Source organism: Acomys russatus, chromosome 12 (assembly GCF_903995435.1).
Source record: "Acomys russatus chromosome 12, mAcoRus1.1, whole genome shotgun sequence".
NCBI lineage: Eukaryota > Metazoa > Chordata > Mammalia > Rodentia > Muridae > Acomys > Acomys russatus.
Window position 1 is genome coordinate 16,763,695 of NC_067148.1, and position 22,490 is coordinate 16,786,184.

Consider the following 22,490-nt stretch of genomic DNA (forward strand, 5'->3'; position numbering starts at 1 on the left):
CCAGAGAGGTTTAAATAACTAGCTACTGTGTCTCTCCTTCTAAAAACACAACATAATCAGATGTAGGCAGGAACTTGAGACACTCTTCGTCTTGTACCTACTGTCTCTTGATCTTGCAAAAAAGAAAGGCGACCCGAGGAAACAACATGACTCTTGGGCCCTGGATTTTCATTTCGAGGTGAAAGTGGCCGGGGGTTTTGTGAGTTGGGTTGTTTTCCTTTCTGAAGTGGTGGCAACTCTGCTGCCTTGGTTGCTCAAACTATATCTAACCCCGCTTTCAGTCGTCTGCGTGGATATAATTATACATGCTTATAATCCCAGCACTGGATATGGGGAGACAGATCTCTGAGGCTCAATGGCCATCTAGGCTTGCTGAATTAACAAGCTCTAAGAGACTGTATCAAAGAAAGAAGAAAGAAAAGAAAGAAAGAAAGAAAGAAAGAAAGAAAGAAAGAAAGAAAGAAAGGAAGGAAGACAAGGTGATATTTGAGGCTGTCTTTTTACCACCATGTGTACGCACATGTGAGTGTGCACTGAAGAGAGAGAGGGAGAGAGAAAGAGACAAACACACACACACACAGAGAGAGAGAGAGAGAGAGAGAGAGAGAGAGAGAGAGAGTTGTGGTAGTGCAATGCACTACCTACCCAGAGAAACTGAACAAGTCTCAATGCTCCCATTAGTCCAGTTCTCCAGTTCCGTTTAAGTATCCAAGTGGGCGAGGTAGCCGCTGCCTGAAGCCTTGAGGGTTAGCAGTCAGCCTTTGTAGTCAGACTGGTCTGAGACTGACTCCACAGAGGGACCAAGAAGAAACCAGGGTCACGGGAGCACAAAGGTTGAAAGTGGAAGTCCTGTGGGTGGTGAGATCTCTTCCTGGCCTGTAGTGCTGGGAGGTGTGGCTCCTTTCATTCTCCCTAGCCTAGCTCACACTCAAACACACACACACACACACACACACACACACACATTACCACTCACACAGTTTCTTGATCATCTTCTCCAAGTGTGTCCCCCACTGCCATTATATCCTAAATCCTTGTCATCTCCAACCTGTCCTCAGTTCCCCAGCTGGCACAGCATCCCGGGGCTGACATTTCTCCCTCCCACACAGCTGCTGCCTCACTCCTTGCCTGGAGCTCCAACTCATCCTTCTTCCTGCCTCATGTGGGAGCCAGGACCCCTCCTTCTGGACTCTGTGATGGCAACTGCCCTTCCCTCTCTTGCTTTGTCTTTGCCAGAACTCCAGAACACACACACACACACACACACACACACACACACACACCCCGTATTAACCACCTTCAACCAACCAACCAACAAAAGCAACCCTAGTTTTATCTAGTGACCGCAACTGGAAAAAGCAAGTGGCCAGTGAAGAGCAAAGAGACTTTTGAGAGAAAAAAAAAAAAAATTCTTAATCAAATACAGATATCAAGAACATGAGCAGAGGGACTGGAGAAACTGCTATCAAAGTGAATTGCTTTTCGTACAAATGTTCCTTTTATTCGGGTTTTCCCCAGTGTGCTATTCTCTCTTGAAGGCTTGGCAAACAGATGGGATTTTGAAAACGTTGATTAGTTTATCCTTTTCTTGACCTCTTCCCACTCACCAAATTCCTGGGACTGGTGGTCAGTCCAAGGCAGAGCCAAGCCACTGAAGTCTTCCTTACTCTAAGTGGCCTTTCATTTCCCAGGTGCAGAGGCTCAGCTGGGACTGAGCGATCGACTCCTTAGAAACTTAAGAGATGGGCCAGTTCTTAGGAAACCATCTCAACCGGTCCTCGGCCTCTAGAGACAACAGGCCTAGGAAAAAAAGTGTCCTCACCGTCACTGCCATCCATTTACCCTTTTCTCTTCAAGATCAATGCCGCATCCACCCCTCCCTCATCTGTGATCAGTGGTGGCCTTGGTCTTCTTCTCCGGGGTGTAAGATGGAGTGAGGTGACACTCCAGCCTCCAAGAATTTTTCTTGTTTTTGGCAGAGACCGGACACCTCAATGAAGTATAGAGTTTGGCCCCCAAGTAAGAGCCCCGTGGTTCTTGCCCTAGTCTGACTCACATATTCATATCCAGTATTCTGTAACTTCTAATCGTGAAGATGCTAAGACATGTGAGCTTCCCATTGAAGTGATTAGTGTCAGAAATGTGAGCTTTTTTCCCAGGTTCTTTTTGTTTAAAGTATATAGTCTTATTCTTTAAAGAAGTCTGGGTTGACTTTCACAAGCTCGGTGTGATCCCTGCGACAGACACCGCCTGCGTCTTGTTGAATCATGTTCGCATCGTCATTCCAAAGAAACAGCCTGTTTTGTCAGGGCCTGGAGAATAATGCAGGAGCTGGGCATCGAGGTGGGAAAGCTGGCATGGCCCGCAGGTGCCAGTTTCTATGCTAAGAGCATGCCAGAAACAGGCTGGACTGTAGAGGATTAGTGCCACATGGCATTGGTCCTTTCGAGTGGATCTTGGCAGGTTGTTCTGTGTGTCCTTTTCCTGAGGCTGAACGCGCTTTAGCACTCTGGCCAGGCAGGAACAGAGAAGACTTTTATTATGATTGGAAATGAGTAGACTTCCATGGTGACAGGGATGGATCCATCCTCGGTTTGTCAAGGAGATGGTCTCTGCTATTTGATGCTGATGCGCGAGACTCTGCATGTAGTCTACAGTTCTCTCTCCTTGTTGTTACTTCGGCTCTTTGAGGTTTTGAGTGTCCTAATTAGCTTGAGACATAGGCAGAAATGAGAAGGCCTTGCTTATTATCACATATTGGACTCTTTTTTTAAATGGTTGAGCATTTTATTTGTTTTGTTTTGTTTTGTTTTCCCCCCGAGACAGGGTCTCTCTGTGTAGCCTTAGCTGTCCTGGACTCACTTTGTAGACTAGGCTGGCCTTGAACTCACAGCAATCCACCTGCCTCTGCCTCCTGAGTGCTGGGATTAAAGGTGTGTGCCACCACGCCCGGCTTGCTTGAGCATACAGACGGGTAATTTTAATTGGTTTTGATTTCTATAAATTGGACAGTTTTGTGCATAAAAATACCCATATTATATATCCTGCAAGTAACAATATAAAAGAAAAAGATGGGCAATAATAATACTGGAAATTTTCCAAGTAAATTAACTTACCTCTACTCAAGCCTGGATTAGTCAAATCGGGTGTTGATGTTTGATTTGCTCCAAATGATGGGTGGGGTTGAGGGGCGGGGATGACACACACACAAAAAAAGCCTGCAATGGGAAGACAAGAGATAATAGCACAGATAGGAGAGCCATGGTGGGTATTAAAACATCCTTCCCAGTTCTTTTCTATCAAGCTATCTGAAGATGAAACATGACTTCCTTCAATTGCCATGTGTTTTTTGGGATCCAGAGGAGGATGAGTCCAGCACTTTGTGTCTACTTAGGTACACGCATATGGGGAGACGCAGTTTGCAACACTAAACATCTGTTGTTGTACTGGTGGCTGGGGATGTACATAGGAGCTCAGGGCCCTAACTATAAAGCCCAACTCTCAGCAGGCAATGAATGACAGTTATGAAAACACACGTGCCAGAGCTTACTTGCCACTGAAGATGTGACCTTTCATAGTTTGCTTTTCTGGTTATTGTTCGAAGAAAGCTTCTTTGCAGGAGAAATAACGTAGCGGTGTGCATGCAGAGTGGTCTTAAAATGGGTGTGGTTCTCTAGAAGCTTACCACAGTGCTTGGCTCTTTGCCTTTTAGTTGTGACAATCGAATTTCTGGTAAATTGGTGAATGTGTTTTCCTTTTTTCTTTTTTCTTTTTTTTTATCTTAATAGTGGACATCCCAGAAATCCATGGGGGCGAGGGCTATGAAGATGAAATTGATGGTGGGTATTACTGTGATTTAACAGATAATCATGAAATTCAAACTTTGGTTATAAAAACGTCAACAAAAATAATGTTCTGACTATTGGAAGACCCAAATTTAGAACTACCAATCAGAAATATAAGTGGAAAGAACCCAGGGAAGAATGAAGGACCCGTCAATGACTTTGCCAGGGTCAAATCTCCGCATGTAGAAAGTTGGGCTGATTCCCTTGGCCTAATCTGAAGCAGCCCCTTCGCCCCATTTCTGGCAACTTTCTCTAGAAGAGTTAAGTGAGCCCCTCTCTGCTGTCACTGCTTGACCCTCATCCTCTTTGCTGTCACTGATTGACACTCCCTAACCCCCCCCACCCCCGCAATGATCTCCTCCACAAAAAGGCCTGAATGAATTATCTGGACACCTCAATCCCGCTGCTCACAGGGAAACTTCTAATACTCTCCAAGATGTCAGAACTTGCTTATATAAACACCAGGCCCGATCTCTAGGATCCCACTCACAGACCAACCTCAGACCAAGTCTGAACATTTAGGAGAGCAATTCCTAGAGCAGTTGCTTTTAACCTGACCTTAATCAGAAACTTCAAGCGTAGTTATAGAAACTAGAGTGACAAACCCAAACAACACCTTGTCTGCGGGCTGCAGGATGTCCCTGCAAAACCCACTCCACTTCTCCTTTTATGGGCAAAGGCGAACAGCTGGCCTACAGGGAGCCTGCCCTGAGAACAGAAGTGCTAAAGTGCAAAGCACTGGGTGGAGGGTGCCGGAACCTGACTCCTGGCCCTGTGTTAACTGCTTGCTCACTGCCTAGTGTGAGTTGCCTGGTCATCCAGGTCCTTCCAATCCTTGGTTTCAGCACCTACTAACAAGTAGGTGACACTAACAGTCAGTGCCTTCCTTCTGGCATTCTTAGGGGGACCCTGACGAGTGGGGTCCTGCATGCAGTCATGCCTTGCTCCAGCAGTAGACATATAAAGATGCCCTTTTCTGAAGTCGACTGTAGCCAGGCCACAAACTGAGTTGCTCCACCCACTGAAATGTATTTTCTTACTGCTTTGCAGCCTTGTCCTAAAAGAAGGTACGGACAAGGCTGGTTCCTTCTGAAAGCTATGAGGGTATCTATTTCCCCCCCCCCGCATTCCCCCCCCCACCTCCCTTCCTCTCCCTCCCTCTCTCTCTCTCCCCCTCCTCCCACTTGCTGGCTTGTGCATGACTATTTCTGTATTTGCCCGTGTCTATGTTCTCCCTTTCCATGGGAGGGGGGGTGCCAGTCAGATTGGGTTAGGGCCCAGCCTAATGGCCTCTTCTTGTTGCTGGGCAAAGGCCTTGACTCCCAGTAAGATCACATTCTAATCAAGTCCTAAGGGTTTGAGCTTAAATAAGGACGGTGGAGGCCAATTTAACCTGTACCAATAAAGTACACGTGTCAAGGGAGGTCTGAGGGCTAGAAAGAAAATCTGCTACTTCCATGGCCAGGGTCACTAAGTGGAGAAACTCGTGATATGAAAACAAGCTCAGCCTGACCTTTGAGTTAACTTGAAGGAGTTGGAAGTGAGGGATGAGAAGGCAAACAAAAAAAAGTGTGCCTGTTACCTAGAAGAGTCTGTTAAAACCTGGGGGATGGAGATACCTCGGAGTGGTGGTGCATGAGGGTAAAACAAAACCAAACCTGAACTTATATAATATAAATCAGGCTACTTAAATATGAAATATTTATTTATCTATCTATCTATTTATTTATTCTTTGGTACTGCGGACTGAACTTAGGACCTCACCCATTTTAGGCGAGTGCTCGACCACCAGCTATGTATATCACCAGCCCTTAAAGATCAAATATGTAGGGCCTGGGGCTGCAACTCAGTCAGCAAAGTGCTTTCCTAGCATGTGTGGAGCCCTGAGTTTGATCCTAACACTACATAAAACTGGGTGTGGTGGTGCACGCCTGTAATCCCACCACTCATGAAGTAGTGGCAAGTTTAAGGCCAGCATGGGATAACTGGTATAAATAAATAAAGTTATATAATATGTGTGTGTGTGTGTGTGTGTGTGTGTGTGTGTGTGTGTGTGTGTATATATATATATATATATATATATATATATAGAGAGAGAGAGAGAGAGAGAGAGAGAGAGAGAGAGAGAGATTCTTACTATGTGTTGGGTTGCAAATACTTGGCAATTATTTTGACAATTATTAGTTCATTTAATCCTCTTAACAACCCAGGGAGGCTGTTTTATTACTACCTCCACTTTACAGATGAGAGAATGGAGTCAGGAGTCAGAGAAGGGGTTAGGTTATATGCCCCAGATGTCACAGCTAAGGTCTAGCAAGATGCCCAGGTGCCTGGCTGCTTACCGCTAAGCCCTAAAATGACTCGGGTCTGGGGAGCCTCAGTTTTGTCTCCATGCCTACAGTCTTGTGTATTTTGTGCCATAGATGAGTATGAGGGAGACTGGAACAACTCTTCATCCCATACCTCAGGGGCCGACGGCCCGTCATCTGGCAAAGAAAAGAGCTGGTTGTACACACTGGATCCCATTCTCATCACCATCATCGCCATGAGCTCGCTGGGCGTCCTGCTGGGGGCCACCTGCGCGGGGCTCCTCCTCTACTGCACCTGTTCCTACTCTGGCCTGAGTTCTCGGAGCTGCACCACACTGGAGAACTACAACTTTGAGCTCTACGATGGCCTCAAGCACAAGGTCAAGATGAACCACCAGAAATGTTGCTCAGAGGCGTGACCGATCACTTCCTGCATTGCTTCTGACGTTTCATTCCAGTGAGAGGGGCTAGTGAAGATTACATCTTTTTTTTTTTTTTTTTTTATTTGGAAACTGAATGCCATAATCTCGATCAAAGCGATCCAGAATATTGAAGGTATGGACAGGACAGACAGGCCGGTCTAGGGAGAAAGGGAGATGCAGCCGTAAAGGGGATTGTCACCCACCGAGGACTGTGGTGGCCTAGTTAATGCAGAAACTGGGCCGTGTTCTCTGCCGGGACAAAGACGGGAGCGCATCTCTTTGGAGTCACAGTTCTATTTCGTTTGTGGGTTTGTTATGATTACGATTGTTACTGTTATATTTTATTATTTTGGTCTGTGAGCAAGTCAAAGAGGCAGAGGAGAGTGGCTTATCCAGTGGAGAAGCGGGGAGCTGACCGTTGCTCTCTGCCTCTCTTTATAAACAACACTTGAAAAGCAAAGGGCCTTTGCGGCCCTTCCATCTTGAGAAATGAAACTTAAAAACAAAAAAACAAAAACAAAAGCCACCCAGCTTAGTTTACCCTCGGATGTTCTCACAACTCAAGAGACTTGCTGAGGTGTGTTCAGATTCTGCCAGCCAACCCTAGGAGCTGTTGTTTGCACTCCTAGCATATTAAAGTAGGATGTTATTGCCTTTAACTTTTTTTAATCCAGGGGAAGATTGCCATTTTAGGGTCAGCTTGAACAATTCTTTCTTATTTATGATTTAAAACAAACCAGAACAGAAATTTCATACACCAGGATCCAGAGACACCCCTCTACGGTTAGACACAGACAAGCCTTAAAATGCTTTGACGACTGGGGGCCATTCCTCAATCTAGACCCAGAGTGTGTGGCTGTGGGGTGTCCCTTGGGGAGCCTCTGCTGGTGGCTTTGCCTTTTCTTTTTCCTCTTAGTTCTTCTACAACATATACATATATTCACATATGCGTGCAGCATACACACATGCAGTGCATGCACACATACACACATACACAGAGCGAGAGAGCGAGCGAGTGAGAGAGAGAGAGAGAGAGAGAGAGAGAGAGAGAGAGAGAGAGAGAGAGAGAGAGAGAGAGAGATTTTCAAGTCTCTGTTCTCAGAGCAGGGTGGGAAATTAGGCTGTTGACATGCTTCCTCCCAGCCACTAGATGGAAAAACAACAACAAAGGAGAAGGAAAGAGAAGCCCAGCCTGTATTGGGAAGACTTAGACAGAGACGGTTTGTTGACTCAGTCTCCTTGATAGGTTATCAACTTTGATTTCTTGTGGGGAGGCTACCTCCTTGCAGGGATGTAAGCTCAAAGACATGCGTAAGTTATTTCTACCCACAAGTCAGCAAGTGCTGTTGATGAGGCGGTTTACCAGACTGCTTCAACCCCAGGAGATTTCAGTTCTTTTTCATACACATATGTGCCATGTACACACACACACACACACACACACACACACACACACACACACACACACACACACACACACAGCAGTTTATGTGTTTTTTATTAAGTGCCTTGAAAACAATGAAGAAAAATGTATTTTCCTCTAGGTAGGAATCACAACTGTCTCACAAGTTAAGGCATTCCTCCGCCTCTCTTCCTCCTCTCTTCCCCCTCCTCCTCATCCTCTTCCTCCTCCTTTTCCTTGTCCTTCCTCCTCCTCTCACCCCAGTGACTCCATTCCCAGCTCCTCTACCCACCGCTGACCCACAGTGGAATAAGTCTTGCTACCCGGGGAAAATCAGAGCCCTAGATGACTCCGGGAAGGGAGCTGTCAGGAACAGAATGAAACTGTGTGAAGGGTAAGATTGTCCCCATCAGGACCCAGGTCTTGACTCTGTGTTAATGCCTAAAGATTGTGCCCTAGAAACACATTATAAGCCCCACCAGTATGCCCAGACTGTTGCATACCGGTGGTAAACTGTCTGACCGTTTTTGTGCTGCTGTGGTCACCCACAATTTCATTTGTCTTGTACCCAGACAAAAGGGGTAGGGTGAATGGGACTGGCTGGTTCCTTTAAATGTTAACTTATGAAGATGCTAGTTCAGATGGTAGTGTCGCAGTGTTTTGTATGCAGAGAGGGAACAGTCCTACCGACAGCTATTTATTCACATGTGTGTGTCTTTTCGCGCCTTTGAGTTCTCTGTATCTACTGTGTATGTGAGTGGTCACGTGGGACTCAGTGCTGGTCTTGTGACTTTGACATAGAGCCTGAGTGTTACTGCTGATCTTGGCACTCGTTGGCACAGTGGTAGAGGTGAAAAGTTAATCTGTCAAGGCCCTCCCCTGGGGGGGGCTTAGCATTATGAGCCCTCTGAACCAGGCATGCAGTAAAAGAAAGTCTGTGATTAGCTCACCCTCTTCTTCCTCCTCCCATGCAGCTAGGATTTTTTAAAAAAACAAAACTGGGAGCTTCCAGGGAGGAGAGAAGTGCCCACTCTGGAGGGCGCTGGCCCTCTCGTGCCCAGTGGACCATTTTACTATAAATCCCCAAAGACCAGCCCTGTCTAAGGCCTGTGGTTCTAAGTTAAGTGCTACTTAAACTGCATCCCTCTACATGTCCTGAGTCTGTTTCCCTTTGGCTGATTTGAGGCTCTGGGTGGTCAGTCTCAGAGGCCTAAAAAGAAGCAGAGTCCCCAGGGCTACGTGTAGATACCTCACCAAGGCTGAAGGCTGGTCTGTTTGTAAGATGTGAAGAAAGACAGCTAGGTCTGATTCTAACGTGGGCAGGGGACACCTTGGTGCATTTGTTATCCTTGGCTGCAGGTAGGCTAGCTGGCCCATTTCCTTGAATTGCTCCCTTTGGGAAACCCGATTCACAGTATTGATCTCCTTTTTTTTTCTTTGCCTTGTACTGAATGACACATTACCTCCACGCTCTCCCGGACTGAGCGGTCCGCAGGACCACAGGGTTGCTTTCTCTCTTTTGTGGGGATGGGGAGTTAACAGGGATGAGGGTCCAAGAAATGAGCATGAATGACAAGAAAACAAGCGAAGCTTTCCCAGGGTGTGCGGTTAAAGGTGTTTGACCATTCACTGGCTGAGCCAGATCACGGAAACTCGAGAGCTTTTACTGTGATTCTTCAATGTAAAAAATAAACAATGTCAAACCGTGTTTATATGATTTGTACAAAGTCTTTTTAAGATTACTATTTAAATAAACATTACACCAGAGCTATTTTTCCTGCATTGTCTTTGTTGGAGACAAAAAGAGCTGGGATTTGAGGAACCAGGTGGTCCCATATGCTGGAGACTTCCCAGGATTTTACCACTCAAAGTTTCATGTTCATCATCTTGGACTACTAAAGCAGGATGCCCTAGAGCAGGTGACTTAACCAAATAATGCTCCTAGTCCTAGAGGCTAAGACGGTCAAGCTCAAGGTACCAGCATATTTGGTGTTGTCCTAATTTGTAGAGAGCTACCTTCCCTCCATTGGCTGCCTAGCCTTTCCTTGGTGAGTTTCTGTCTGCTTCCTCTTCTTCTTCTTCCTCCTCCTCCTCCTCCTTCTTCTTCTTCCTCTTCTTTGTTTCTTTGTTCTGTTTTGTTTCTTCTTATAAGAGCATTAACCTCACCCTTGCAACTGAATCTAAACTGCATTACCATCCAAGGCCCCATGACCTCTTTCTAATCCCATCTCATAAGAAGTCAGACTTTCAATATATGAATTTGGAGAGAATACAAACGCCTTTAATTCTGGGTAAACTGAAATGGCTGGTCATTCCCTTAAGATAATATGACTCGACACTGGAGTTAGTAGGGTTGTAAAACTTGTTGGCATTTTATAAAATTGAGATATTCTGAAATACACAATGCCTCATCTGGCCAGATGGAATAACTAACTAGCTGTAGGTCTTACCCAGTAGACTGCAGAAGCTACAATCCTTCCTACTATCCTGCCACCCTTGGCTCCGCCATTTCAGAGGCCTTGCTACCTTCTCTCTTCTCCCACTTCATTCTCAACCTCTCTGGTGCCTCCAAGGCCTAGGAGAGAGCTCCAGGCATGGCCCCCAGCCAGCAGCACTGGCATCAGTCGGGAGCTTACTTGAAATGCACATTTTGGGTGCTATCCCAGATCTAATGAATGAGAAGCTCTGGGGACAGAGCCTAGGGGTTCTCTGTTTCAAAAAAACCCACTGGGGAATCCTGTTGCCCTCTCTGCCTTAAGAATCTCTGCTCTATAGTCTGGGTATTAGTCCCTAATTCAATATATGATTTCCAGATGCTTTCTTCCATTCCATGGGTTATGTTTTCTTTCTTTTCTTTTTTCTTTTTCAATTATTTCTTTTATTTTTGGAATTATAGTTACATCATTCCTCCTTCTCTTTCCTCCCTCCAAGCCCTCTCATATACCCCTCTATATGCTCTTTCAAATTTATAGTCCTTTTTTCCATTAATTGTTGTTACACACACACACACACACACACACACACACACACACACACACACACACACACATACACCCTCTCTCTCCCTCCTAAATATAATCAGCATAACATTACTTGTATGTATGTGTTCAGGGCTGACTATTTGCAATTGAATAACCAATTGGTGTGCCCTTCCCTGGGGAAGACTATTCTGTGTAGAGTTTAGGCCTTGTGGTCTTTCCCCATTCACATCAGCATGTCTACAGGTGTTGTCCTTGTTAAGATCATTTTTAGGCACTCGTGTTGGTGAGACTCTATGGGTGGAACTGCTGACATTACTAGGAGACACACTCTCACAGAAAACTCTCTGATCCTCTGGCTCTTACAATCTTTCTGCCCCCTCTTCCACAATATTCCCTTAGGTTTCGGTGCAGGAGTGTTTTATAGATATGTCCCCAACTGGGCTCCACAACTCTACATTTTGGTTGGTTGTGCTTTTCTATAATGGTCTCCATCCCTTGCAAAGGGAAATTTCCTTGATGAGGGGTTTACATTTCCTTGTGTAGTCAGTACCCTCTTCTGGCCTCCATTGGCACCTACACACATGCTCATAAGGAGACATATCCACAGACACATTAAAAATAATAATAAGAAGAAGCAAATCTTCTTTTAAAACAGAATAAAATCCTGATGTCCAGTTGAAGAAATTAAAAATATTCATACAATGAAATATGATTTGGCCAAAAAGGAGATAAAGTACCAATAGATGGCAAAATAAACAAACAGACAAAGCCACCACTAGTCTGAGGAAACATGAACACCCTGGGTCCAGAGATGGAGGGTTGGGAGGGGCTGGGAAGTTACAGAAGAGGCTCAGAGCCGCATTCACTCTGGGAAAGAGTGCAGGCTCTTCATCCCAAGAATATTTATAGAGAGTCACACAAAAGCGACTTCCCAGAACTGGTTACAGGACGGCTGTGGTTATTGATTACTTGTTGCTCCCCAGGTATTCAGGAGCTGCCATCTTAACTTAGTCATTCTGGACAGCACCATGTTGCCTAAACCTGGATCTGGCCTGTAGGCTTCTAGTCCCTCCATCCTATACCTTTTAGACAGCAGGCACCATTAGCATGCCTACCTCCAGGCAGCCAGGCAACCTATGATGTCATCACCTGCCTGCCAGTAGGTGTGCCAGGTGCCCAGGATATAAAAGGACAAACCTACCCTCTCTCTCTCTCTCTCTCTCTCTCTCTCTCTCTCTCTCTCTCTCTCTCTCTTGCTCTCTGTCTCTTTCTCTCCTCATTCTGTCTGGGGCGCCCTTTCTGCTTTCCTGCTCTCCCCGCGCTTCTACAATAAGCTTCTCCACATCCTATCTGCTGCCCGGCATCTTATTTTAATCCTAACATCAGGCGTGTTACTAGAATGGGCCCATGAGGTACTTCTTGTGGGAAACCAGAGCCTGCAGCAACAGGAAAGGAAACGGCATGGGACTTGTAAACGGCTACTCCTCTTCAGGTTAGCGTGGTCCACTTTAGAGCAGTGGCCCGGCCCTGCCATTGTTCTAAGGCATCAATCATTGGATTGTCTGTACCTCTGTGTCTACTTCTCAAGAGGCAGATGTTACATTTCTCTGATTATCACGGATAATATCTTATAACACCTGGCCTCACAAAGGGATTTGGGACTCTCTGCTTTTTTTTTTTTTTTCGGTTATTGGACTCAAAACAACCCAGACTTTGAATAATGAAGGCAAAAGGAAGTCAGATCTACTCCAAGGGAGTATTGTTAAGTTCCCACAGAGGATAATTCACCAAGGAAAGCCAGGTAGGGCTTTACGATGAGCCTCTCCCTGAGGAAACTACAAACAAAACCAGAGCTGAATTTGCCTCTTCCTAACGCTTTATTTACACACACACACACACACACACACGCACACGCACACGCACACGCACACGCGCACACACACACACACACACACACACACACACACACGCACACCAAAAAGGACATTTGACCAGCTCATTTTATTTGAGAAATGTTCTTGAGCACTTCCTGACTTTTTACACTCCAGCGGGAGAACAAAAAAAAAAAAAAAAAAAAAATATCCAAACAACAGAATCAGGACTGCTTACAGGAAATGCAGTGATGGCAATTAGCAGGTACCTCTAGCAGGAATCACCAGGATTACAGTCTCTAAATAAGTCATCAAGAAAGGCCTCCAAGTTGATGCTGTTTATGCTAATTTCTGAGGGGAGGAGGGAGGAGCTAAGAAGAACGCCCCAGAGACAGCTGTGCAGATCCTTCTCAGGGAAAAGGAAGTCAGTGCCTTCCCAGGGCACAAAGCAGTGATCTCAGAGGCTGAGGATCACACTGGAGCCTAAAGGTCAGGGTGAGGAGGCCCTCTCTTATCTGCACCCGCCTGTGGCTTTCACAAAGAGCAGCCACCTTCCCGCTCCTAGGTCCTGGAAGGTCCTAGGTCCACAGGCAAACATGCAGCTTCTCTCTCGGCCCCTCCTGTGATCTTCATGGACTTCACCAGCGTCCTGAGACAGTGTTACTGACCCCCTGCAACAGGAACAGAGGATAAAATGAAAGCACATCTCTTCCTTCCTTTAGCTGAGCTTTGGGTATTTTTAAAAACTCTTAATAAACTAATAACATCTCCTGGTCGCTAACCATCTAGTGTTTACAGATGAACTTTTTTTTTTTTTCTTATCTTTATTCCTTCTGGAAATGTTTATGAGATCTGCAGAGGAGGCAGGCCAGAGAAATGCAGTTGGAACAGGCCTGTGCTTCAGGGAACAGGACCCATCTGGACGCTGAGGCTGTCTCTCTTCTCTACCGCATTGATGATGGGGATGGGGTGTGGGAGTGGACCTAGAAACGGCGACTCTATTTCCCTTCTCACAGGCTTTGGGCTGTGTAACTTCTGGCTCAGCTAATCAGAATCTCTTCGGAAAAAATGTCCCTCAGGGGCGAGCATGTGACCTAGAGTTAGGAACAGAGGGAGGAACGGGAACTGCTACCTGCTGCGGGTCCTCAGATTTACTGCTGTCCTTCCAAGGGACTCACAGTAGCTTCAATGCCCATTGCAGGCAAAGGCTAATAGGGCAGGGTCCTGAGAGCGGAGGCAAAGGCCAGGCTTGGCCCTGGATTCCCACTGTTTAACGCTCCTGAGCATCTCCGGTGGCTCCCACCCTGTGTGCTGGGCTAGTCCTCCCTTCTTCCTGGGCTTTCTCTGTGACTGTGAGAGAAGGCTCCTAGCGGAAGGGTGGTCCTTTCAAGTCCTCCCTGGAGACCCCAGCAAGAAACCTTCGATGGGGGCTAGGGGGCATGATCCAAGATGCTCCTGTAGCTTTTCCGGAGAATGACGCCAGCTTCCATTCCTGCCCCTGCCAGAAACAAACCTGGAGATCAAGCATGTGAGTGTGCCTGTGTGCTTGCACGTGCACAAGTGGAGGCATATTCTTCCTGCCCACACAGGTTTTCAAGGGCTATACGCAAAATAATAATAATAATAATAATAATAATAATAATAATAATAATAATAATAATAAAATAAAAAGCAATGTGGGCCAGAGCCATTCGTCACCCCTTCATCTAGTGCCCCAGAAGATGAGTGTAACACATTCAACTTTCCATAGAGAGCCCACAGGGCAGGGCCAGAGCACACAAAGCCAGACCCACGCCTTGTCTGATCCCACACACACACAGGAGCCCAGGCCTCTGCAGAAAGACCTTAGTCACTGGAGAAGGTGAAGTCCTGGGGTCAGGCGTTGGAGCTGTGAGAATCTGGGGCGTGGCCCCTTGGAAGTCCTTCACCAGGCTCTTCACTGAACCAGCAGGTTCAGGAGGCTGCAATCAGGCATGGGCCACGGACCCACCTCCCCTCTCAAGCTCAGCCTCTCCTGGCAAAGTGGTTCTGTCTGGGAGGCAGCCTGTGGCCTTCACAGCACGGCCCACCCGTGCCAAGCCTCCCAGAGATATCTGCAGAGCCAGGTTGCACTGGTTTGGAGCATAAATGCTTCTCCACTTTTAATAAACCTCTAGAAGAAGCCCTTGACTGCTTCTACCTTGAACCAAAATGCAGCTTTTGCCTGCGTGCTCTAACCTGCTGATTAGGTGTGCAGATGGCCCAGTGTCAGCACTATTATCCTGCCAGTTCAGCTTGACCACCTGGGCTTGCCTTATCTCTCCCCCTTCCCCTCTCCCTGCCCTCCTCCTCTCACCCCTCCTCAAGAATTCCTGCTTCTTTTAGGAGCCAACTGTGTTTACAACCCGTGGGAGTTCAAAGAACCCTCATGAGGGTTTGAAGTGCCCAGTCCTCCACTTTCCTCTAAGGTGGACCTGCTGAGAGAGAGTTAGAAAGAAAGAAAGGAAGGAAGAAAGAAAGAAAGAAAGGAAGGAAGGAAGAAATCACTGTTCTTGAGAGACCAGGGTGCAAGATGCAGTTCTGCCTCTGCTTCTGTAACCTTGGGAAGCCGGGACTCGTTTGGCTTGCTGGCATTTGGCCTGACTGAATTTTGATCTCTGGCTTCCCAGGAGTGTCTGATGTGTCTGTGCTGTACAAAACAGTGTGGAGGAATGCTAAGTGAATGTATCCGCCATCAATAAAGGGCTGCCAATCAGCTGGGCAGAAGGACAGGAAGTGGAAGGTGGGACTTCCTGGAGGGGGAGGAAAAAAGTTTGATGGTTGGAGAGAGAGGGGGGTTTTGGGGACGGTTGGGTGCAGACCGGCCCAGGGGTCATAGTGGCAAGTGTTTGGAATATATGTACGTTATAAGGTTTAGAGTAGTTTGTTTAGTTTACGAGTAGATTAGAATCAGTTCAGACTCTGCCCCGGCGGCGATGTGCTGGCAGCTTTATAGTACATTTTAGTCTCTCTGTGTCAGTTAATTGCTTTGTAGGCCTAACGGATACAAAATACTGTAACAAACCAGAGAGGACAAAGTGGCATAGGAACTATATCCAGATAACCTCCTGACAGTCTCGACGGAGAAACCAAGAAACGGTCGTGTCCACGAGTCCCAACAAGGAGGTTGCACTACTGGTTTCTATTTAATTACAGTATTTCAGGTTAAATAAAATGTTCAAATTAAAATTCCGTTGAAACAGCTGGAGTGTTGCCAGAGTTAGCCACCAAGAATGTCCCATGGCCCAGGCCTGCTGCCTAGCGGGGAGCTAGTCACCACATGAGGATCTCAGCCCTCATCCAACCAACTCCTTTGCGCAGCAGAAGGAGACAATTACGGAAAACCACCACCAGTCCAAATACATAGAACAACTGACTGTGGGGCGCCCAAGCCCAGATGATAAAGCTACAACCCACCCCTTATGCCTAAGGCTCAGGAAAGATCAAGGAAGAAGTGGCGGAGAGACTGTCATAGCCAGAAGACCAGAGGAAGTCTGCTGTGACACTTTCCTTCTAGCTATGACAGGGAAGCCATACCCAGGAAAGCTCAGCGTCACGTCTGCCTAACCAAGACTCTAACAAGTCCAACTTTAATTGACAACCCAAGGTAGGTTCCCATTTAGAACCCCACCCTAGCCCATAGAACCCCACCCTAGATGAAGAACTACAAGCGATTAGCAACTCCTGGGAGAATTAGTCTTCCCCTGGGATAAGCCTTGGTTGGTTATACACTACCAAGTGGTTGACTGTAGAAACGTATGCAGGCAGGCAGCACTGATCAGACTCAGAAGGTTGCATTTATATGGATTCATTAATATGCATCTGTATCAACAATGGCTATAGAAGAGGCGGCCATGAATTTGAGAGAGACTTGGAGGAGGGGACATGGGAGGGGTAAAAGGGAGGAAAGGGAGAGACTTTATGGTGTCATTATGTTTTAATTTAAAATTTTTAAATGGCCCATGCAGTCACTAAAGAAAACAGTACAGTAGTTCACCAAGGTGTTAAACAGAATCATCAAATGGTTTAACAGTCCCACTGCTAGGTCTATATGCCCCAAATAATTGAAAGTCCAGACTCGAGCGGATCCCTTGCACTTGTGCTCAGAACAGCATTGTTCTTTGTGGTCAAAAGGCATAAGCAAACAAATGCCCATAAACCAATTAAAGATTAAACAAAAATTACTATTACATACAATGGAATATTATTCAGCCTTGAAAAGAATGGCATCATGACACACGTCGCATGAATAGATTTTGAAAACATTGCGCTGAACAAAACAAGCCAGACACAATAAGACAAATGTCTTAAAGTCCACTTATATGTAGAATAGGCAAGTTTATAAAGACAGGAAATGGGTTAGAGAGCTCCAGAGGCAAGAAGGGAAGAAGCATTGGCATTCACTGTTAAGGGGTAGAAAGTTTGCTATGAGAAAGTTCTGAAAATGGGCGGCAGCAGCGTCCTTAGTTCCACTGAGTTATACATACTAAAGTGGTTAAAATGGTGTAAAAAGATTACATCATGTGGATCTTACCACATTTAAGTCTTTTTATTATTGGTGTGTGTGTGTGAGTGTGTGTGTGTGTGTGTACTCACTTGCATGCACTCATACCTGTGTAGGACAATGCAGGTCAGAAATGGGTGGACAACTTTCATGGGTTCCAGAAACGAAACTCAGGTGGCCAGGCTTACATGGCAAACACTTTCACTCCCCGAGCCATCATGCTAGCCCATCATCACCTCTCTTCTAAGCACCTCGCCTCTGTAACGCGGGGTGTATTTCAGCTGAGCTTATTCATTGTTCACAGGACACTCAGATTTAACTGGCTAAGTCTACATCTTATCTGGTAGCATTGTTTGAGGAGCTTCCGGTCTACCAGCGATTTCTCTAGAATCTAGGAGCCACAGCATTCAAACAAACAAAATAGTGTCTGCGGTCTGATTAGAATGAGTGTATAAAACCAGGGCAGAAAATGGGGGGAGGGTGGGGGAGTAGTGTTTGCCCTAATTATAGACAACCACAGAGAGGCCACCAAGTGACTCCCTCAGCTCTGCTCACTCCCTCCGTGAAGAGGTAGAGATTAGAAATCTTGCTTGGTTTCCCATCTGTTGTTTAGTCATCACGATCCACAAATGCAATAAAAGCTGGTTATAAACCCCTTCTCACAATTGACCACGTGGTTAGAATTACAGTTGCAGATGGTGACACTCACACATGTGACTCAGACGATAGCCTTGTGCCCTGCCATCACCCCCCCCCCCCGGAGTCTGTAAGAACCCATGGGGTTGTCCAGATGTCTAATGGCACCACCATTTGCACCCACGCCTTCAAGAAGAAAGACGCTGCCTGCGCAGCTCACTGTGCTACAGGAAACAACAGGTGCAGAAGGCAGAGGCCACCGCGGAGCCATTTGGACCCAATACTGGGGCTTAACATAGCAAGAGTGCCACAGGCTTGGCATGCATAAGTTAATCTGCCTGAGAGATGGGCCTGGAGTCACATCACAGCCCCCACTGCCATTCCAGGTGGTCCCACCTACTCCCTCTCTCAACCCAAATGAAAGGCAGCTGGGGGGGGGGCATATTTCAGAGAGATGGGTCATATTCAACTCGTTTTTCCTAGGTGCTGACAAGTCACTGTGAAAGTCTGGAAATGTGTAGCGCAGCAAAAATACACAGGTCACAGTGCACTGCTGAATGATTACCAGAGGAGAGAGTCATTATGTGGGAGCTTTTGGCTCCCATCACGGAAGGACATGTTACAGTAACAAGATGGAAGGCCCCTGAAGTTCCCTCCCCAAGACCAACCCCACTGCCACTGCTTACCACACCACCAATTTCTGTTGCTTTGTGGGATCAGAGCCCAAAGACTAGGGGAGTTGATTCAGCTAGATGAATCAAACAGCGGGTGGCTGGTAGCCAACACCCACCAAAGCCCATCTAACTTGTAACGAGGTGAGATTCTTTCTGCGGACCAGCATCGGCTATGACCACTAAAGTCAGCCACTCAAACATAGGCCCAGGCAGACCAGGCCTTTTTATTTCTAACTGTTCAGCTTGTTTTCCTGTCCAGGGTGCACAGACCTCCCTACGGATGAACCCAGATATCAGGATGTTATTTCTGTGGGTATGCCGGGCAGGGGGTTTGCTTTTTCCCTACATGGATGTAGAGACCCCAGCAGGGACAGCATGGAAACTGAGCTGAGGAGTAGGGACTGCCAAAGATGAGGACGATATTCTGGGCTTCGCTCTGCTCTGGACCAAGTTCAGAGGTGATGGAGGGAAAGTCTCTATTTTGGGGTGGCTAGAAGAATTAGCAAACCTCACATCCTTGCCTCTGGAAGCCACATATGCAGTTTTAGTGCCCTCTTTCTCACCTCTCCACTCCGCTTCCCACCCTGCACATTGGAAAATAAGGGGCCACGGCTTTGTTAGCCAATAGGTCCCATGAAAAACGAATGTGTCAGCAGTTCTTCCTATGTCATCTTTCCACTACATCAGCTTGCTTTTCACACACAGTGAGGCCTCCTGGAGCAACCTGCTCTAAAGCTGAACGCACAGGCAGACACAGGGCACAAGGTGTCTTTGCCAGGACAGGGCTCCCAACAGATGCCTTCCCAAGCCGACCCAAAAGCCCACTAGGTGGCTTTGCCAGGTGCCCAACCTTTCACCTCCAAGAACTGCTGCAGCAAATGTCAACCAGAAGTAGATGAGCCAAGCCGGGCACACTCACTTGCCAGAACAATGTTAAATATTAAACGTCCTTGGTAGCAGGCTGGCCTGAAAGCTGCCATTTCCTTACATGCCTTTCTCCAGGCTTAGGAAGAGAGCCTGCATCTCCCAGAAGCCCACCGTGGAGACCTGCCCTCCACCAGCTCAGCACTGGGGAAGCCTTCAAAGCTGTTCAATTTGTCTGAGTCCATCCATCTTTAATGTCACCGTCTACATTTTCTCCTCTCTTCCTTTTTCAAAGCAGCCAAAAATAAAAAAAATAAAAAATAAAACAAAATGTCACTGCATCTGGGGCCAATTCAAAAGCCAGCCTTAGACGGAAGTTCTGGCTCATTCTCCCAGGCCCCCCATGTTTTTATCTCCCAAGGAGTCTTTAGGGAGGTGCCTCAGCCCCCACCTCACCTCCCATGCCTGTGATCACGTCTCTTCCCAGGACTGTATCCTTCACAACACTTCTCCAAACTTTGTGTGACTGCAGAACCCATAAAGAGGAAAACGCATTGATGTTTACAGGGACAGGACTGAATGGAGGGGGATGGCAGGGTGGGCTGTCACCACACCTATCAATTCCTGGCAGGAACTGGGAAGTTGAGCAGCTGGTGCAAGCATATATACCCTGCACTGCCTTTTAGAAACTGTATTCCCCAATTTTATCCAAAGCACAGGACTTTCCCTGGCCATGGAGGGCATGCTTGGGGGCATAGCGTGAGCCTCCTGTGGCCCCTTGTCTCCCATTTGGGTTTTGAAAAGTCCAGTCAAGCTGTGCAAAAGCAGGTGGCAACTCAGATGAGGGTGACAGTCAGAATGCACTCATGACAGCCAGCCTCACCCAGGAATAAAGAGCTGATGCTCTGACGGCTACTTAAGAGGGCGGCTGTCATCAGGGAGGACACGGACGGGAGATAAGAGACTCCATCAGTGTCAGGTCAGGCGCAACACAACACGGCCATAAATCATTTTGCTTAAGATTCTTAGCTGCTAACTCAGAGGAGGGCGAGCAGGTAAGAGCTACATAGGAGCACATCGCTGTGTGTATGGACAACGAATGAAGGACAGACTGTTAGAATTTTGTACATTCTCCTTCAGGCTAATCAGATAAAAGTGTGTGCTGTATAAGTCTGAGCACCTGGATTCGATCTCTGGAACCCACAGAAATTGTCTTCTGACTTTCACACATGCACCATGGTGCACAAGTACACACACACACACACACACACACACCATATATACATACACACATCATATATACACACAATAACTATAACAAATTTTAAAATGTGATAATATCTACATAATGTATCATTGATTACATTATAAAATAGATGGGTAAAGGACTGATAGAAAGATGATAGACAGATGATTAATCAATAGATAGATACAGATTGGTGGTAGACAGATGGTAAATAGAGGAGATATAGATAATGATAGATAGATAGATAGATAGATAGATAGATAGACAGACAGACAGACAGACAGACAGACAGACAGATGGGTGGTAGACAGGGCAGCAGCACAGGATGGCTATGGAGATAGCTTTCTTCTCTCCCTGCCCCACCCTCCCCATCAAGACAGCTGTGGATGCTCTGGAGCATCTTCTTGACACCTGAGTGATGATGAAGTGTGAGGAAAATGAGACTCTCATGCTTTGCACAATCCCAAAGCCCCAAGACCACCAGCAACGCTCAGCCATACTCCAATGAGGTTAGTTTAGCACTGGCCGAACCCATTTTAGAGATTGTCTTTCAGAATGTGTTAGACAATTTAAAAAACAATAACCTTAGTTTGTGTGGGGCTTTTTGTCCAGGGTAAAGAGATTCTTAAGTTGCAAATAATGGAGGAATTAGTGATTAATTAATTGCTGACAGGTGAGGGGCAAAGCCATCTACAGCTTCTTAGCTTTCCCCCCTTCTCTCTTAAGATTGTTCTCTCTTACTTTAATTAATTTTTTGCCACCCTAGCACTTCTCTTATCAAATATTCTGAGAAACTAAACAAACAGAGTGTACTGAGACCAAAGTACTCAATATGGTGTTTAATTGGAATTGTAGCCTGGTTTCCCCCAGTGTTTTCTCGGGGTACCTGGAAGCTTTCCCTGGCAATGGAATCAGACTCGAGATGTGCATTTTTAGCATCTAGTTAATCTTCCTTTCAGGTGCCAAGGGCATGGCTTGATTGAATCAAGGAAATGTAAGCCATTGAGGGGTTTGTGGTTTCTCTTGCCTGCGAAAGAACAGAGGTGCTAACATAACAGAGTTGTTGGTCTGTTCTCCACTCACTTCTCTCCCTCCCTCCCTCCCTCCCTCCCTCTCTCTCTCTCTCTCCTCCCCCCCCCCCCCCTCTCTCTCTCTCTCTCTCTCCTCTCCTCTCCTCGCTCTCCTCTCTCTCTCTCTCTCGTCTCTGGTGTTGTGTGTGCTGCACAAATGTCATGAGTGCCTGGTGCAACTATTGGATGGCCAATAGCTGAGATATGCCCCAGCTTCCCAAAATCCACCACGTTGCTGCTTACTCCTGTACAACTGTGTGAGGGGCAAGTATGTGTCAGTCTGCACATGAGCACTCAAGTCCATGTCACCGTGAGGGAGGGGGACAGCCAGGTCACACACCCATGTTGAGGCCTGCAGCACTAGGCCTCAGGGAATGGGAACTACCTGTTCTACCCTTCCCAAAGGAATCCTGTTCAGAACACCATGGTATAGCTAAATCCCCAATACATAGGACTAGTTCCTGCGTGAGTGAGCGACCAATGTCACACCAAGAGGGATGTCTGCTTCAAAATGAGTTTCAGGTTTCAGAATGCTGCCCTGGTACTGTCCAGCTGTCCTGGGATTCCTTGGGAAGGAGGGCCTTGACTATCTCCCCAAAAGTAGAGGATTGTTCAGCCATGACTGCAGATTCATCCAGAAATGATGAT

At 46.7% G+C, this 22,490-nt stretch overlaps 1 protein-coding gene across 4 annotated transcripts in view; it reads left to right on the top strand.

The window, feature by feature from the left end:
- Positions 1-6,646, top strand: part of Nrp2 (neuropilin 2) — a 114,970-nt gene extending 108,324 nt beyond the window's left edge. For 2 of the 4 annotated variants that reach the window (XM_051153920.1, XM_051153921.1), the window contains exons 16-17: positions 3,789-3,839; positions 6,269-6,646. In XM_051153920.1, the coding sequence (XP_051009877.1) occupies positions 3,789-3,839; positions 6,269-6,573 (356 nt within the window). In that variant the 3' untranslated portion in view covers positions 6,574-6,646. The remainder of the gene's footprint in view (positions 1-3,788; positions 3,840-6,268) is intronic. The other 2 variants (XM_051153922.1, XM_051153923.1) reach the window with 1 other exon arrangement.
- The last annotated feature ends 15,844 nt before the right edge of the window (positions 6,647-22,490 follow it).